This window comes from Cebidichthys violaceus, unplaced genomic scaffold (genome assembly GCF_023349555.1).
Source record: "Cebidichthys violaceus isolate CVI_PGR_0920_01 unplaced genomic scaffold, fCebVio1.0.p SCAF_15, whole genome shotgun sequence".
In the NCBI taxonomy this organism is placed as follows: Eukaryota; Metazoa; Chordata; class Actinopteri; order Perciformes; family Stichaeidae; genus Cebidichthys; species Cebidichthys violaceus.
This window is the reverse complement of record NW_027176318.1, coordinates 12629760-12649221: the sequence shown is the minus strand read 5'-3', so window position 1 is coordinate 12649221 and position 19462 is coordinate 12629760. Positions and strand designations below refer to the sequence as shown.

Below are 19462 nucleotides of genomic sequence, written 5' to 3'. Positions count from 1 at the left end.
TTTTTGTATGACTGTGTGGGATGAAGGAAACTTACAATGAGAGCAAATGTGCCGTGTTTTTTTGGGGTGAAAGTCAAGCAGTTGCGATGGGATGAAAAAAAAGCCGATTAAAAGTATGAGCGAGACGGGAAACAGTGAGACTCAGAAAGAATATTTTACAAAATGCAATGTGAAGGGATTCCTATCTCACCTGATTACCCACTGTCCTTAGAAAGGGAAGGAGAGAAATGCCGAAGCATTGGATAGAAAGAGAAGGTTTGCTCATTAGAAGAAGTCAGTGTTAAATGTGCATGCCCCCAATTCAATGTTAAATCCCACAGGAACGTGAAAACCAAGCATTTACACTAGCTATATTAAAGTAAAGGAATTAGTAGTAAAAGTATATTAAATAATAATAATTGTCGGCCTTAAATAAAGTCTCACCATAGGCTTCTCTGTCTTGATGGACTTGACCTGCAGACATTCGTCCTGTTTTGAGGTAGCATGGTTGTACTCCCTTTGGTCCGTGTACCCACCCAGGGGCTGCTGCCCTGGAGACCGGCCCTGGCTGTTGCCCCCGTGCTCCCGCTGGGGCGGAGGACGCGGGTAATCTCCACGCTGTTTCTTGGTGACGTGCGCCTCCGGCCCGTGCACCGTCTTCACGTGCTTGCGTAAGGAGCTGGGGTCCGTGTAGCGTTTGGTGCAGCCTGGGATTTTGCACACGTACGGTTTCTGAGAATGAAAGGAGACACAGATAAAGCGGTGAGGAAAACGCGTGGCTTGTAAACACCGCGTTCAAGCAGCAAAGTCGTGGCAGCATCATCGTCTGAAATCACGTTTTTTTTTTCAGTACCTCATTTGAGTGTGTGCGGTTCTGATGTTTCGCCCGGTCTGAGGCGTTGGAAAAGGCCTTGTTGCAGCCTTCGTGCTCACACACATACGGTTTCTCTCCGGTGTGCGAGCGTAAGTGAGTCTTAAGGTTTTCCAGACGGGAGTAGGCCTTGGCACAGCCCTCAAACTGCAGGACGAGAGAGAAGAGGACTTCACTCATGCGGTCCGAATCTCCTGTTAGCAGCTTACATGTAAAACAGCTTTTCATCTGCAAATAAATGAAGTCGTCTGAGCAAATGGCAGTTTCCTTACTGTGCACTTGTGGGGTTTTTCCCCAGTATGTCTGCGCATGTGGACCACCAGCATGTATTGCGCCTTGAAGGGCTTCTGCTCTCGAGAACATTCCTCCCACCGACACACAAACTCCTTCTTCTCCCCGTGGATGTGGTCATTGTTGATGTGCTAGAAGAGAAGATAAAGGCACTTTAACAAAAGTGAAATGCTATTTTGCCTTGACTTGATTTGTTGTTCAGCTTGAGGGATTCTTTTGCTCTGCAGCATGAGAGGGAAATATAACATTCCCTTTCCTGTTTTCCATTTATTTTCACGTATATTTTCTCAATTTAATTTCTCTCTTAACTCTTTCCTTCTTTCTCTGCCTCACTCTGTTGACTCGCGAGCCTCGGTGTCCGATCAGAACAGGATTTTTTAAATAAAACCCTGTCACTTCGTATCACATTGGGCCCTCGCCCCTCCATGACAAGCGCTGACAGTTGTGCTGCCGCGGCAACTTCCAATCTGAGGCTTAAGAAGGAGGGGAGGCGGGAGGGAGGGAGGAAGGGAGGTGAGGAGACAGGGCGAGAAATCTAAAGTTCAGTCGTGGCATCTGAAATGCGAGGGCTTTACAACTCGAGCCAAGCTTTTCTTTTTTTTTTTCTGTGAGCACCACCTTTCTCTTGCTCCATCCCTTCCTCTCTTCTTCTTCTTACCTCACTAAACTATCTTGTAAAACGGGGGTAGTGGTAGATGTTACAGAGGAATGATGGGAGGTGAAGGTGAAAAAAAAAAAGAAAGTCATGCAGACCCTCTGGGGACAAAGTCAACATCTGGCTCTCTTTCATAGACAATACTGTCGTGGCCTCTGAAGTGCCTTTCAGGGAGCAATTTAAACCCAGGGAGACAGACACAATATCCTGACCAGTAGAAACCGGTATTATTACATTCCTGAGCAGCGGAGAAGAGTCTTTTTTACCTCGGGGGTGAATGAAGAGGGACGGATGGAAACGGGAGAGAAGGAAGGGAGATAAATAGAGACTTGACTTTGAATGCTCTTAAATGTCTGGGGAAAACATGCTTTCTTTGAGCACTTGCTCGCAAGATTGTTGAGCTATAAAACATGCAGCACCAAAGCAAATAAAGCATTCGGGGACAGTTCCCCCCTCCAGGCATGACACGGCTCTGACAATGGCATCTTTGTGCCTTCCCTGCACCCTGCCCTCTGGCCAGATCACGACCCCACATATAACCATAACCATGACATCTACAAGAAAGCGCCCCATTTTTTTTTTTTATTCTTCCGTCAAGACATTTTGACCCTAAGTCTGCCACTGCACTCATTTCCCAGCGGTACTAAAGGGGGAGTATCGACAAATGAGTCAGCGCAGTAACGGCAGTGTGCGACAGCAAAAGCAAAGAGTAAAATTGACATTAATATATCCGCAAAGGACCTCCATTATTCTTACTTGACATTTTCTTAATTCTAAAGTGACAAAACAAGACTAATTCCAGGGAAAATGATTGGGGACTGGATGACCACAGACGTTAGTGAAGTTTCCCCAAGATTGATCTCCTCCCCGCCTCGGCCCGAGCCTCAGAAAACCTGACTCGTCTTCTCTTTTTCTTCCTCTATGTGAGGGAATCCCTGTGGCAAGCAATCGGTCTGCCGTGAGCAGCGTTCAATATCCCCCCGGCTGAGAGCGATGGGAGAGCGTCGTGGTGTCGGCTCACGCGGGTGGCTGGCACAACACGAGCGCATGCACGCACTTGCACACACAGATGGATACGCACTCGCACCCCGTTTGTACAAATGGAGGAGGTCGTTGACGGGCGTGATGCATGAGCCTCTGAGCTGACAGAGAGGGGGACAGACAGCACGGGGGAGAGCGGCCGCCGAGGAACCTAATGGCATGATCTAATGGCAATTCTTATTGAATCAATAATCTCCATGCTGAGCAGACAGGCCCCGTTGGCCGGCTAAATCGACAAACAGGTGCTGATAGCAGCGGCGCGGCAGGTTATTCATCTTCCCCCTGCCAGCTTATCGGCCAACAACTGTAAAAACGCCACCAAGATGGATTTAGGAGGGAGTCGCACGACAGGGAGCGCCGGGGACACGGACACAGGGGACACTGAAGCCGCCTGTGACGTATGAGAGGTGCACACACACACACACACACACACACACACACACATATATACACGCAGGTGCAGGCACTGTTTTCTTGGTCCAGACCCCTGCTGCATGGGACCAAGGCAAAAACATTAAATCAATATAAATAGCACTAAATCACGCAAACACTTGTTTTTATGTTTTCTAAAAAATAAAATCTTCCGATTTAAAATCATTTTTGTCCCTCTATGCTCAAACCCATCTCGACACACATTACTGTAATAGACAGAATCCTATCTTTTTTTTTTCTCCCCTATTTCCCTACATTTGCCCACTTCAGTATCCGTCTCCATGTCTCCTTATCAAACTCTCTCTGGGACACAGCCCTCATGCATTAGAATGCAAGCGTGCATGAAAAGAGGACCTGTTTACAAGGCAATTTCACTAAGCTGTGGGACCCGCAACACCGTTTAGCTTTATCAAACACTGCCTAATAAATCATATGCTCTTTTGTGATGTCAGTTGCTGAAGTGCTTTGTGTAAAGAGAGGGAGAAAAAAAAGAGCATGAAAAAGGCAAAGAAGGGAGGGAAGGAGGAGGGAGGAAGTAAAAAAAGGGGGGAAAAAATTGAGTGAGCGAAGGTAGGAGGGAGGATGAGAGTAAGTGAGTGAGCGAGCAGGGGGCAGGGAGCTAGAATTGGCATGTGTAATTCAGCACAGTCTTTTCATCTTAGAGTAAGATACTCTTGACAGATAAGGGGCCTAATCCTTCTCCTGATCAAGAAAAATCTGCATTTTACCAATTAAAAGCCTGCGCCAGCAGCCAGAGAGGGGGGGGGGGGGGGGGGCTGCCTTCAGACTGCGCCCGCGTTTATCTCCCTTTAACACCGGGGAGGCGCACAGCGGCCGCCTCCACTAGGCTGCACACAGGGAGAGCCAGCTCCCCATCGAAGAACAAGGACATCACAGCGCCACCTATGTAGATGACCTGGAACCATAGGGTATGACTGTGGAGGGTGGGAACGACCTGATGAGCTGTGAGAACACACACACACACACACACACACACACACACACACACACACACACACACACACACACATACACACACACAGACCACCAACCCCATCAGACGTCCCCCTAATGGACTGAAACAGGCCTTCAATGACAAGACAGAACCTGAACTCTCACCTTCCCAAGCCACTAATGGTTCAGCAGTTGAAGAAGAATTACAAATTATATTTTATTTAGCAAATCCATGTGAAAAAAAACGACTGAAACAAAAACTGCAAGAGAACAATATGGCTTCCATGAATTTTGACATCATACCTGTACAGGGGCACTGCAAATGCAGAGCTCCCGTTTATATTTCTCCACTGCGCAGTATCAGTAATACATCAATGAGAAAATAAGAGCTTGTTGAGCATGGCCATATTAGGCAGTTATGGGAGTGTGGGGTTGGCATCTCCAGCGACAAAAAAAAAAACAAAAAAAAAAACGAGTGAACAAAGCCCACTTCAAGAGAGACATTAAAGAAGCCACCAGGCCTTATCTTTAAAAGTACTCCCTTCAAGGGGAAAAGAGGGGAGGCAGAGAAAATGAAAGAGAAAATGAGAGAGGGAGAGGTTTATGCCCGAAAAAGGGGAAGCAAAAGAACGTGGAGCGGAGCGGCGAGGGAGACGGAGAGGTGTAAAGAGTTGAAACGTAATAAATGAAATAAATACAGCAAACTAGAATTGACACCCGCCTGGCTTTTGCTGACTGGGTAGGCCAGATAAGTGAGCTAAATTGCACAGATCTGATGTTTATCTTATCGGCTGCACCGAGAGCGCTTAAACGCAGACGATAAAGGAACGCCGTGGCGTGTCATGGTGAGAGCATGCTTGAGAGTGTAAAAATATGCACGAAGAGCGCGGCAGGAGATCTTCTGAACAAGGTGGAAAGCGATGAGGGTGGCGTGAAGGCTTAATTCTAAAATTAGGCCAACCACAAAGGAAAAGGGATATTTGAATCAGTGCAGCTGTTACTTTTGATACTTCCAAAACATGTTTTTGCATGACGCAGACTGTCAACACAGCAGTCCCACATTCTAATCATTGAATATGAATTCATGCAGAAACTTTGTGCAAAAAGCTGGTGCTTCAATTGGTAACAACCAAAGGAGACTTTTTTTCTTTTTTCTTTTTTTGCTCATCATGTTTTTTTCCCCAAAGCCATTTCAGAAGACAAGTACAAGGGGGAAGGGACGCTCCATTGTTTGGTTATATGGAAATCCCCCCCCCCCCCCCAACCAAACCCCTCCCAGTGTGTGAGGAGAGCCACTGTGGTCCAAATACTGTACTTATCCTATTACTGAGGGGGGGTGGGGGTGCGGAGAGATAAGAGCATTTGCTCGTCCGCTCTGCTGAATTAGAGGGCACGGATTCTGTAGGCGAAGACTTTTATTGGCATCTCTCTGCATATCTGCATGTGCGTGGAAAATGAGAAATAAAATGCAATATCAGAAAGTCAAATGGCAGGAAAAGAAAAAAAAAAAACAATTCTCGAGATGGGGGGAAAAAAAAAATGTAAAACTAATAAGGGTTTTGTTGGTGTCTGTCTCCACGCGAATCTGATAGTGAGTGCGGCTCGGCAAGGTTAGGCTGGATAGTATATATGAGGAGGGATGAGAGGACATTGTTTTGCTCAGACGGCCACCTGGTGTGACTACAGTAGGGGGAGGATGCGAGCAAGCTTTTCCTCTATTAAGAAGCCATCCTCCCCTTCCTCTCCCACCACCTGAACTCATCCCGCCCCCTGAAACAGGGGCAAGAAGTTGTCAAGATTCTCAACCTTTGAGTCGAGCCCTTCAAACACGGGAGGCAGCCCATTCCGCGCTGAGGATATCAATTATAGATAGGGGTTACCACCGCGGCTGAGGATTGCAATGTCAAGACGGCAAATAGACAGCTGTGGAGAGCTGAGGATCTTTCTATCAGATGTGTGCTGATGTGTGTTTCATGTGTGTGTGTGTGTGTGTGTGTGTGTGTGTGTATACACTCCAGCGTCCCTTGTTCACTGCATCATATTGGTGTATTTCCACCACTTCTCCGACTTCAGTGTGCTCTCTCAGTCGGCCGACATGTGAGCGGTTCACAGGCCGCGAGAGAGCAGCAGAGCTAATAGCGTCAGTGTAAGTAGAGGTGGGGCGCGACCATAATGTCATTAATATTTAGCTTTAACAGCGAGTGAGCCATCCATCTCCCGGGCTGTGTGAGAGTTCTGATAACAGACAGGAGGAAGGCCGGTCCAGTGTTGTACACAAAGCTCACATCCCGACTCTGGGAGGCTTAACCCGCCAAATCAGTTAGCGGCGTTCAGCTGCGAGATGTGCTCTCCAGCTTCTGAGCCCATTACCACCGTCCCTGGATCCAATCAGGAATCCGGCAGCAGTATCAGTCAGCGCCTGCAGCTCTGACTCCACTGTAGCTCTGCTGCCGTACAGACACACAGACAGGGGTTGTGGCCTGATAGGAGGCATTGTGCAGAACAGCACAGCTGCGGTTGATGTTGCGAGGATCTGCTGAGCTTGAGGAGAGAAACACTGAGCACTCTCGCAGCATACAAACTAAGAGGCCTTGTAGTTTTGGTGTGTGTGTGTGTGTGTGTTTTTGGAGCGGCACCGGGAAAGCTTTTTTTTTCAATGTAAGTCTTCACCCATCTTAAAATTAGACACACCCTGTTGTGTCTCCTTGTTTCCCTACAAGAAACTCTGGTCCTGGAGAACAACTGGGGTCAGTTGGGTCAAGTGAACTGCAAAACATCTGCTGAACAGCAGCAAGCACTCGCACTCAAAGAGGGTTTTTTCCTAACCCTAAGTGTTTGTCACAGTATTTCTGGATATTGAAATTGTATATTTGGAGTTGTACAGAAAAGCTTTTAACAGCTTTATGTAGACAATCAAAGCGTTCCGTACTGGACCGATACTCACTTGTACTAGCTGCTCCTGCGTGTCAAACTCGCGGCAACAGTTCTCCCAGTGGCAGTTTGTCTCATAAACCACCTCAGGCTCCTGTTTGCTCTCATCCTTGTCCCCTTCCTCCTTCACCAGGGTCATCCCATCCGGATGGTCCTGAGGAACAACGGTGGAAAAAGTTGTCGTTCAACAACCGAGCACATGATGTGAAATAGTGGAAGTAAATGTACTTAATGCCAACGTAAAAAAAAAAGTAATGAAACAATATTTTTTTTAAATAAAGAAATTATAATAATACTAAATACAAAAGGAAAAAGTTAAATAATAAAAAGAAATGTATATATATATATATATATATATATATATATATATACAAAAAGAAAAAAAAAAGCGACAGGAAGTGCCTCCCTCTCCCCAACATCAATCTATCCAAATCTGTCTTTTAAGTAATTTTTTACAGCCCTGCTGGTTTACATCTAAGGCACAGCCGAAGAAGATTTGGTCACAGGTCTCAGCGCCGCTGTGAATCTGGCCTTGTTTGGCTTCCTGGGAGGAAAAAGTGTGCGGAGCGGAAATGTAGCGTTGAAAGCCCCGCTCTGTATTTGGGGGTTTGTTATACGACCGGACCGGGGCGAGTGTTTGAGGAACCTAACCCCCTCTTCCTGCTGTAGGTTGCTCTATTAGCCCAGACATATTTCACTGTCACCGTTAGCGGGCCGAGTGGAGCGGCGAGGTGGTGGGGGCAAAAAACAGGAGAGTCTGGGCTCCCACCACACACCTCAGGCTGAATCTGCTGCCGCCTGAATATCGACTCTAATAAGGTTTTTCCTGCAGATACAAACACTTGCTGTTATCACATTTCTCTTTTCCAGCCACTTAAAATTTTGATTAAACAAAAGCAAAAACAATTTCCTCCTAGTCTCCCAAAGATCAATGAATTGTTTTGCTTTCGGAAACAGCGACTGATAAGAGCAGGGTGGGAAACACCAAGAAACAGCCAGATGCAGGTAAATAAATACACTCTGTGGCTGGTAAGCTTGTCTATTGTTATGGCCACTTTGGCATGTGACCAGTCATGTTGTGGGGCTTCCTATTCTAGTGGAAAAATTGAAAAATAAAAATTCTGGGATAGTGTGATAGCTGAAATATATATTTTGATAATTCTGATGTATGTAGATGATCCTCACCTGGACGCTCACTGCGCCTGGACTCGGCAACTCCTCCTCGGGTTTCATTTTGGAGCGTTTGTGGTGCATCGGGTCTCCCGTGCTGCTCACTGCAGATTCACTTGTTGGTTTGATCTGTGGAAACGGGAAATATTTCATCATTTCGAGCTCTCCTATATAGACGATTAAATGTCATACTACTTATTTTTCTTACGTTATCCTCTATAAAATCATTAAAAATACATGTGATGCTTAGAAGCCAATCCATCATTTGCTTAATCAAGCAGAAAAAACAACTGTGGTTAAACCATAATGATTTCCCTATCAGTCCCAGGCTAGAGCTTTAACTGTGCAAATGAAAAACTATGCAATTCACTGAATCACATTAGCTCCTTTAATCACAGCAATTAAAACAAACTCATGGACCAATTCAATGAACCATTTACTGAACCACCGGATGACCCGGCTTTGGCCCTGGCTTAAATGCACCCTTGGGGGAATTCTTGTGGCATACAAAGCTCACAAGAATAAAAGAATGAACACGTTTTTCGTAAATGTGAACTCCCTTAATGTTGCTGCTTTTCACGAGACTCTCAGAGTGAGACGTGTAACTATCTTCGCAGAAACATATGAGATTCGGCCTTGGCCCCAAAGCAATGTTCTGTTCATATTCAGGAGAAGGAAAAGGCAATTTTGGTGTTCCCAATTTGAATGAGGCCTCATTCGCGATGACACCAAATTCGAGGGATGGGGAAACAGCGGGGAGGACGAGTAATAAACATTGAATATTTACTTCAAATGCGGGCCCGCACATAGAGTAAGGGTTGGGGATGGAGAGAAAAAGCCCCTTCGGATCCATCCATCCATGTCAATATTCCCTCTCTATATCCTTGTTCTCTCTCTAGTGATTAATGGAGTCAGCAGTGGGATTCTATGCTAACAAGCCCCTTGTTGTTTGCTGCAGGCACGCTCAGTGCCGAGCTCGGCAGTCTAAAATCAAGAGACAACACAAGTAGGAGGAAACTCCCTGGAGATGAGCTGGTGGAGGTGGGGGTGGAGAAGGGGGGGGGGCTGCCTGTACCACGTTAGCTCGCTGCGATTCTCCGAGACGTGGCAGGCATGCGACGCCGCTATCTATTACCTGTGATGATGAATCGCACAGGCGCCCGCCGCCGCCGCCGCTCTCACCTGTGAGGAGTCGTTGGAGAGGGCTGAGCGCTCGCTGGCGCTGAGCCCAGAGGGGGGGATGCCAGGCATGGGCCTCTGGGTGGCGTAGGCCGGCGACGGGTGGATGAGTGGCGGGCTGTGGCCGAAGGCAGAGCCCACGAGGCCCGGCTGACGGCCAATCAGCTGCTGGTGCACGTGCAGAGCCACCGGGGTCGGAGGGTAGGCGAAGCTTAACGCTGGGCTGGAGAGAGCGGGAAGGCAAAAATAATCAAAAGATTAAACTTCACTAAAACATCAGTTGCAAAGGCAAGAAAAAGGGGGAAGAGAAGACAGTGAATAAATGGATTGTTCTGGATAGCTTCTCCTCCCTGAGGACAATCTGACAGGAGACGGTGTGGTAATGCTGGAACCACGGGCCTGCCGGCAAATCCCTGCCAATGAATGTTCAGCTTGTTAACACACAGTGAATTATCATGTGTTCTGTGTAAGGCAGTATGTCATTCTTCCACTGGGCAAACGATACAGACGATAAACAAATCTGGAGTGTGTCGTATAGCCATGTAAATAAAGCTAAATCTGTTCCCTGTCCCCCTCAACCTGAGCAAACTTTGTTTATCTTAAAAAAAATCCCAGAAGCCACCACAGCTCCTTCGGGGTCTGCGTAACCACAGGTGAACCGCCCAGATAAACACGGCTCCGTGTGGCTCGACAGCAGCGGCCTCCATTCATCCTGCGCCCTGACGCCTCGCTCGCGCCCCGGCCCATATGTCTGCTGATCTTATTACGAGCCGAGTGGAAATCAATGGGCCGAGACACATTTGGGGGCCCATACGCTTGTCATATCACTCATCAGTCTGTTGGCTCTGGCTATTTGGGTCCTGTCACCGGGACAGTGGCCGAGCCTGCGAGCGTGATTGATCAGGCTCTGCTTACAGATCGCTGATCAATGGCTGTGGGTGGGGCCATGGATCTTTCCTTTCCCCCCCTTTCTCTTCTTCCTTTTCTTTTGCTTTCTGGTACCGCGGCGTGATGCATGTGATGTTTCCATGAGGTGTACCGGATGACTGACACGAGCCGCCGGGGAGGCAGTGCTGACTGGCTGGCTGGGAGATCGTCACCCACACGGGGGTTTGACATGGACGCACACTCTTAGTCGCTTCCTTTCTCTAGTCTATTGTAACCACAGTATTATCATGGTGCCTAAATACGGATCAATGACATTAGAAAAATCATTTACAGCATCATTTCGCCCGCGGAGAGGCTGCTGTTTGCTCTATCGTTGGCACATTTTAGTCCCTGAATGACCACCTTGAGAGAAACACAGTCAATCAAAAGCTATGGAAAGACATCCTGACAGCATAAGTTAGTTTGTATAACTTAATAGGGATAATCCAGGAGACGCACAATAGATTTTAAAAAAGAAATAATCAAAATAAAAGCAGCAATGGCTGAAAAATCCAGATTTTCTTTGTGCATAAAAGCTCCAGAGAAACTGAATCCTAGATTTCCCAAAATGCAACTTGAAAGAGAATTTCAATGCACATCCCTACCTCCTAAAACTCACTTCTTTCCAACCCCACACTTCCAGTTGTAACACAGGCTTTCTGTTTTACATTTACATCCCAAGTCCAATCCCAGATAAATACATACTACTAATACTAATAATAACCTTTCAGAAATATTCATCCAGGACAATTTGCATAATCACAGTCCTCTACCTGATGGCTCCGGCGGAGAGGTGGCCGTAGGATCCGCTGGTGGAGGAGCTGGAGCGAGAGTTGTTGAGCATGGTGACCAGGGAGTTGGGCGAGTTTCGGATCATGGTCTGCAGGTCAAAGCTGTGCTCGGAGAGGGGCGAGATGGGCAGCGGGCGCTTCCTGCTGGGCCTTGATGGCAGCCTCGGGCTCGAGAAACGAGAGTCTGCGTGATGAGGAGAGAGGAGGAGAGTAAGGCACTGGAGAGGAATGATTGTGAAAGTGAGAGGGTAAAACGATCTTTTAAAAACTGTAAATTCGACTTCATCTGCTCCCTCGTTAGTATGACTTTCGGAGAAGAGCGTCAGCTGAATTCATACAAATGGGTTACAGATCAAAACGGAGCGTTGACGTGATTTCTGTTTGACTTCATCCTAACCTAATCTAACCCTAACAGATGACATTTTTGTCAATCATCAGACAAAGGGCTGATCTGAATGAGTGTTCAGCTGTCACTTGATGCACTGCTTGCATTTCATCCATGAGAAAACATGCCTTTTATGTTGGAGAAATGCTCTGACTGTGTATGGTAATATTTAATCAAGTCCAATTTGACTCGTTATTCAAATGCAATCAGTGTTGACTGGAAATACTAAAAAGGGGGTTTGAAAAGGTAAAAGGCGGAAACGACGCAACCATTCTCTCTGCACATACAATGAGCCACGGGTAGAGATTAAAACATGACTTTTGTTGTCTTTTCACATGGAGATGTCACAAACAAGACAGGGAAAAACAGAGGGAGACGGAAGGGGTGGAGGGGGGGGCTCTGAGGGGATGTCGCTCTTTGTGCATGAACTGACACAATGACTTTGTGACTCAAGACTCGCAAATAAAACATTTTGAGTTATTTCATAAAGGCAAACAAAACCAGCTTACGAAGCCCCGATAACCCCCCCCCCACCCCCACCTCCATATTTACGTCCCCCACAATCCATCCATCTCCCAAACGTAAATGCTCCATCTCTCGTTTGACACATCCAACGATTACAGAACGCTCCATTCACATGGTAATCAGAGTGTGTGGATGTGTGTGTGTGTGTGTGTGTGTGTGTGGGGACGGCTGCGGTGGTGTTCTGGCATACATAGGCCTGAGTTTTCACTACCACGGGAAGCTGTATGGAAAGCAACGCCCCCTTTACATTGTCATTGTATGGAAAATCTGTCTTTTTGTATGCCTTAGTGAAGGGGGTGTTGGAGAGGGGGGCATACGTATATTCACATACAAATCCCTGAATTGCTAAATACAATGTAGTTTGTCATGTGACGCTCCTCGGCGTGTCTGGTTTTTCACTATTTCATTCAGCTTGAACCAAATGTATAATCCTGCAAAAAACAGAAAAAAATCCTCCTTTTTCTCCTGGTTTGGACAACATTTGATACACCTGACACTTCTTAAACAAGCCGAATTCTCCTAATTCACCACAAGTGAGGGGGGGGGGGGGGGGGGGGGGGGGGGGGTGAGTACTACTGCAGGGCCAGCGTCCCACCACTGCAAAGCCTCATGGGAGTGGTGTTTATTAATGCACAGCCCAAATGATAAATCGGCCAACCGGGGGAGACGGAGAGAGGAGCGTCCCGGCTCGTAGCAGGACTGTCCCTCTAATTTCCTCTTGATTTATGGACGGGATGGCTGGTTACGCGCCGCGTCATTAATTCTCGTAGCCAGGGAGGGTTCAGACGCGCCGGATGGACGGCGTTGGAAATAAAAAAAAAAACTGGTTGCAAAACTGGGGTTGAACCCTCGCCGACACAATTTGGGGCCACCTGAGAGTGACGCCATCACAGGGGAGGGCTGAAGTGGGAATATAAGGCCGTACAGATTTATTTTTGCGCGACAGAAAACTTGCTTTTGGAGGAAATATGACAGTAATCCTATCCCTCTCCTCTCTAAAGATTATATGTCACGTTTAGTTTGTGGAAGCGTTTTAGTAAATTTAGCCGAACAGATGCAATTATTGGCAATCTACTTGTATTACCGCAAAAGAAGTCGAGTCAATAACGACAAAGAAATGCTGTGTTTGTATCAAACAAGAGTTCCAGTGTTTAAAACGTTACTGAAAGTGAAATTATTAATGCGCAAAAACACCATATCAGTAGACAAAATAGCAGAGAAATTAAAATGAACTAATACAGACTTTAGCATAGGGATCTATGAGAGCTATGGCACTAATTAGGCACATAGACAATGGCCCATTAAAGCACAAATAGGCAGGACAGGCCCATTGTTTCATAAGCACAACTCTCTCTGAAGGTAATTACACTGATGTGAAATAGACTAAAATAGCCGCAGTAACATAGTAGCCCAGATTATCAGCGAAAGCCTCTTGATTGACTCTCTTCTTTGTACGTTTTTTTTTTTTTCTTTCTTTTTCTGAAATCCAACAAAGCTTTAAAGTGTTAATTTTTCCAGTGTTGGAACACACATTGTTGAAACATGATGAGTTATTACCAGCAATGATCACAAGCCTTCTTTTTCTTTTTTTTTTTTATAAGTGTGGAGCATCGCATCTCCACTTAAATTTGGCCCTAATTGTTTTGTTTCAGTCTATTAATCTTAAAAAGTGACACAGAAGAAAGGATTTCTCCAGTGATGAATGGCGGGACATTCCAATTCCCACTTAATAGCAATTAATTTTCTGATACCCGCACAAGTTTAGCTAGTTTTAATTAGTTTGTTCTGAGGAATGGGGGAACTTCACCCCGGATTTCCATGAAAGCGGCGCCCGCCTGACTAAATACATTCTCATCAAAGGGAGCGGGGTGAGGCTGTCTGACCTTTCAAGGATTCAGTGTGCGTTTAATTTCCTATTTACACTTTAAAATAACTCATTAGCATAAGTCCTCTGCACACAGTCCTGAGCCCAACACACTAAGACAAAAGCTCATTTAAATCATGTCAAAGTAAAGTTTCAGGGCCCTCCTCGCTGTAGCTTGGTCTATATATAGTACAAGAGAGGTGCATTGTGAAGGTGCGTTTTAGAGGTTCAATTCCCACTGGGGCCACCCGTGCTGTAATGTGCAGGTATGCACTCATAGCACTTAAAGGTCTAATCCCTGTAGGCAATGATGTGGTGGGTGTCTTTTCACCTGCTGGGCTACATCTGGTTGAAAAATCATGTTTTAATATGTTACTTAAAATTGTTGTTTCAAAATCATTTTAATTACATTTCAGTGTGTAGTTAAAATATGCGGCATATTGAAATGCTGTTGAATTTAGTCTGGTTTAAAGCTAGACTGCAAGTAATTGGTTGATCTGCGTAACAACGCTGCATGGAATAAATACAAAGATTCACCACATGCTGATCGTTGCCGATCCTCCAAATTTGGTGAACTTGATTTTTCAATTTTTTGTATTTTTATTTATGATAAATAAACTATAAAACATGTATTTTTAAATATGCCCTGGATCAGTTGGACCTCATCTCATCTCATAATACTGCATATGGAGGGTAACTATTGGTCCTGGATCAGCACTCCTGAGACACTTAGAAATGGGCTGGTGTGTGTGTGTGTGTGTGTGTGTGTGTGTGTGTCATAAGTCGTGTGTCTAGTGTGTGATCAGCACAGACTTACTTTCCATCGCCTGCAGGTACTCCATGTGCAGGGCGGTGGCGCTGCTGGCGCCGGCTGTGGACGCCACCGACGGGAGCAGGTCGGTCGCGTAAGGGCTACGGTGGCCCGCCAGCAGAGCCATCTGGTGGTAGTACTCGGCCGTGGTCAGACCTGTGTGAGGGGCTGGAGCGGGACAACGATCGGGGTCAGCAAAGAGGAAAACAAGGAGACCACAAACAGTGAAGGTGACAGACGAGGAGACGAAGACGTGGGGAGAAGGGGAGAAGAAGAGAGAGTAGAGAAAGAACAATGAGAAGGATGAGGCAGTGAGGAGGAACGCGACTAGGTTAGCACCTGCACCGCGTTACAAAAAAAACAACAACCAGCGTTCATTTACATTAGATGATAATCAGCTCGGCAGAGCAGTAATGAGCACATTAGCGGCACCATCAAGTTAAGCAAAACAGCTGCACAGGGAGCATCACCTGAAGTGGAGAGCCTCACTGGGGATTACCGGATGCTTGCTCAGAGATTACAGCGAGTGTGTATTAGTGTTTGATTGATGCACTCATGCCGAGCACAGCAGAACGGATCGTCTTACAATACAATTCTGTAACAGCCTTTTCTCTTCTTACTGTTTCTTGATCACTTTGAAGAGACTGCGTGTGTGTGTGTCTGTGTGTGTGTGTGTGTGTGTGTGTGTGTGTGTGTGTGTGTGTGTCTGTGTCTGTGTGTGTGTGTGTGTGTGTGTGTGTGTGTGTGTGTGTGTGTGTGTGGTAAGAGTATGTGGGCTGACACATCGTTTGCCAGAGATGCCGCCTGTGTGTTGTACACATCAGGGCTGCAGTCTGCAGATACGCAACCTGCTCCTCGACTGTGCTCCCTTAAACTCAACGGGAAGACAAAAGGCCTAAATCTGCCCGAACGTATCGGCGTGAATAAAGATACAGCAAACCATTCTGCCTCCACTTCACTTTCTCCCTGTTTCCTCTCTCTTCCAAGTCATTCCCTTAGTTAAAAGAGTGCTGTAAGTCCTTGAACCAGATCCTAAAAATAAACATCTGGTGGTGGGCTTCCTTATGCAAATATTCTAAGAAAGAGAGAGGGAGAAGACTAACACTGTGGTTTTGGATGCAAATATAGAATCGGTTCAGACCTACAGAGCGCTGCAGCTCTTTTTTTCCCCCTCAACTGAAGAAATGAAGAGGAAATAAATAAAGAAACACTGTATGAGGAGATTTCCTCTTAAGACTGGCCTGTATGCCTGCAAAATGCATCCCTGATTGGTGGAATGAATGTAAGAAAAAAAAAAAAAATCTAAATTAATTCGATCTGGGTATTATGTCTTCAGTGGAAGGGGGGAGTTTCTTAATTGTCTCTGCTGTTCCGCCTTAGCTTTCCTTTTGCATTCAACCATAATATGGCCCATTCAGTATCCAACACGCAGAGAAAAGGGCTTTGCAGAATTTCTAAATCAGAAATGTTGGCATCCGAGATCGATCCTGGGGGCAGAAAGGGGGAGTTGGGGGGGGGGGGGGGGGGGGGGGGGGGGGGGGGCAGGCTGTCAGTGTGGCACTCGGGCAGAGATGTGCCTCAGGACTTGGTGAGCCACCGGGTGCTCCTTCAGCATTACAATAGGATCAGGGCAAGCTTACCTCTGAACCCCATCTCACATAGAGAAGACAGAAGTAGTGTGTGAGAGGAGGAGCACACACGGAAAAAAAGAAAAAAAAAGAAAAAAGATGTGAAAGCAAATGTGTGGCAGCAAGAGGGTGGCACTAAATCCCACCCACTTTAAATCTCCATTAGACTCTGTTAATTAATTCATCATTATTCAAATGTACATTTTGGGTAGGAAAAAAAAAAAAATTGCATATTGAAGAAGGAGGCTCCCTGTAAGCGTGGTGATATACTAACAACACAAAAGCTGATGGGTTAATTAATCACTGCGTTGATTAAAGGAGTAATTAGGTGCCTCATTCACAATTCACAGCGTTAGGAGCTGAAAGGGGATCATGTGGTAGGTCGGAGAGACTATTTTGATTTAAAAGCAAGCTGAGACTGGTGCGCTTTAAGTCGCGGTGATGGAAGATTGGCGTGCAGAGAGCTTGAGTATATACACTTCCTGTTGGGAGTGCAGGAGAGCAGGAGGTTGAGTGAGACTCTTGGCGTTCACTTAGACACAGCTTTCAACAGACCTGGAGGAGATGAAGTCGAGTGTGTGCCGGTGTGGAGGAAATGCCCCGGCTATCTGCCGTAGCAGAAATGCACTTCAACACAAGGTGAGGAGCCAAAGGGACTCTCTGCTGCTGAAGCGCCAAACGGTTGAGGGCCGTAAGAGGTCATCAGGCCATTTGATGACCTGTTAATGCTAAATACGTTTTCTAATGAATTTACTTGTTATGGTTTGGTCATCTGCTGCAGTTTGCTGTACTGGGATTAACCTCTGGGTGGTACAGCTTTGTTTTGGATAATCTTTAAAAAAAAACACCAAAATAATATAATAATATTGCAAACAACAATTATTTTCATTCTTGATTAATCTGTAATTTATTTTAGCAATTAACAACTTAATTATCTAATCTATAAAATGTCTAAGAAAAAAAATGAAACAAATGAAAACAATATATATATATATATATATACATACATACATATACATACACATATATATATATATGTATATATATATATATATATATATATATATATATATATATATATACATACACATATATATATATATATATATATATAATAAAAACCTTTAAAAGAACAGCAAATCCTCAAATCTTTTCTTAATATATGACCTAATCAGTTCCTTTGATTTCAGCACTACTAATTACTAGAACCACATCACTTAAATGCCTCCAATCATTTCACCACACAACACTAAGTTGCTACAAAAATATATATGTATTAGAGTGTGAGTTCTCCTTTTTAATAGTGTTTTTAAATTATTATATTGAATATTTAATTTTTTCAATTTCACTCTTCCTGGGTGTCCATTTAAATAGATTTCCTGGTCCAAAGCCATCGTGAGATCTCATGAAACAAACGCTTGTGTTGTGTGTAGGACACACACACAACACACACACACACACACACACACACACACAACACAACGCCCCCCCCCTCCCTCAACCTGAGCGCTGTAACTGTACGTGACCCTGCCGCTCACTGATGCATCCTCCAGAGGTCTCTGACATGACTCACAGATCAAAAGGATTAGCCTCCCTCCAACCTGCACCCCCCCCCCCCCCCCCCCCCCCCCCCCCACACACACACACACACACACACACACAGTTCACGCCGCACTCATAATACTCCCATCCACCTCCTCCCTCGCTCAGATACCATCTCAGCAACCCCTGGGTCTTAATAGAGATGGATCTAGTTGCCTCTCACCTGACCTCTTCTGATCTCAAACAGGAATTAAACTGATCCAGAGAATCGAGATTCCCGCTAATAGCAATCGAACCTCACTAACCAATTCCAACAATCGTTTTTAAGGGTCTGCTGAGGCTTTGTCGCCCATTTCTGCTCCGCGGCCATGTGTGTGCTGAGTGTGCATCTGTACTTTGTATATGTGTGTGTGTGTGTGTGTGTGTGTGTGTGTGTGGGTCACGCTTTGTGCGTCGGTGTATGTTTCACTTTATTCACCATCTGCAGGGCTGAGGCCCCGGGTGGCCGACAGAACAGAGATGGAGGGGCTGCTGTGGAGCGAGCGGATGTAGTCCATGTACGGGTTGATGTAAGGGTGCGGAGGGTGAAAGGGCGACTCCGCCCCCACAGAGGGGTTCCTCTGGGGCGAGATCCGGATGAGAGAGATGTCGGAGAAAGCCGGACTGCCCGCCAGCCCGGGAGGCCTGCAGAGACAACACAAAGACGAAAATACAGAATGAGCATGAATACATATTTTAAACATTTACTGAGGAACATGTGCGTGGTTGCGTCAACTCTGATGCTTATAGGACTTATTTTTGGATATTTAAAAACATGCAGTTCACAGTTTAAGTTTCATTGAGGCGAATTACGACACCACGTGTGAAAGAATAGGAACTTTAGATTTGATGAAGCTATTACGTCACCAACATTGTGTAAACAAAACATCGATAATCCAGCTGCTTCCACAGTTTAATTTCCCCCCCCCATCCAGATTCCACGACCGTGGGTGGACTGGCAGAGGCAAGGCCAGACAAATGGACTGTGACACTATCTCTCTGCCTCCATCTGCAAGGCAAGAGAGGAGAGCGCTGCATTCCAACTGCTCCCTACGCAGACATTTCCTCAGATCAAAGGCAGCTTTCACCGCTGCGTCTTAATCAGAGGGAGACGTTAGACCGAGCTCACCGCTGGCCAGTGCCAGACAAGCAACGCTACACCACTTTACTCAGATGGCTTCTAACTTGGCTTTGAGCAGAAACCGTGTACGGAATTTCACATGGCGGAGGCGATGTTGTACAAAATCCATCAGCAGGTCTCCCACAAGATGCACAATCTTTTTTCTTTAAATAGAAAACATAAGCACTATCAGGCTGTTCTTTTAAAAAAAAAAAAAAAATCAAAAACCTTTACTGTTTCTATGAGATGTGAAATAAAGTTGAGACGAATCAAGAAAACTTCTTCGGAGCCAAGTTTGAGATTAACTAATTTCTCTCCCTTCTTATA

At 45.8% G+C, this 19462-nt stretch overlaps 1 protein-coding gene across 2 annotated transcripts in view; it reads right to left on the bottom strand.

Annotated features, from left to right (window-relative positions):
• gli3 (GLI family zinc finger 3) overlaps positions 1–19462 on the bottom strand; it is an 89799-nt gene that overhangs the window by 5785 nt on the left and 64552 nt on the right. For both annotated transcript variants that reach the window (XM_068710120.1, XM_068710121.1), the window contains exons 5-13: positions 18455–18660; positions 14813–14974; positions 11204–11405; positions 9507–9726; positions 8340–8453; positions 7168–7308; positions 1123–1272; positions 833–997; positions 424–711 (exon numbers count right to left, since the gene is read on the bottom strand). In XM_068710120.1, coding sequence (XP_068566221.1) covers positions 424–711; positions 833–997; positions 1123–1272; positions 7168–7308; positions 8340–8453; positions 9507–9726; positions 11204–11405; positions 14813–14974; positions 18455–18660 — 1648 coding nt within the window. The remainder of the gene's footprint in view (positions 1–423; positions 712–832; positions 998–1122; positions 1273–7167; positions 7309–8339; positions 8454–9506; positions 9727–11203; positions 11406–14812; positions 14975–18454; positions 18661–19462) is intronic.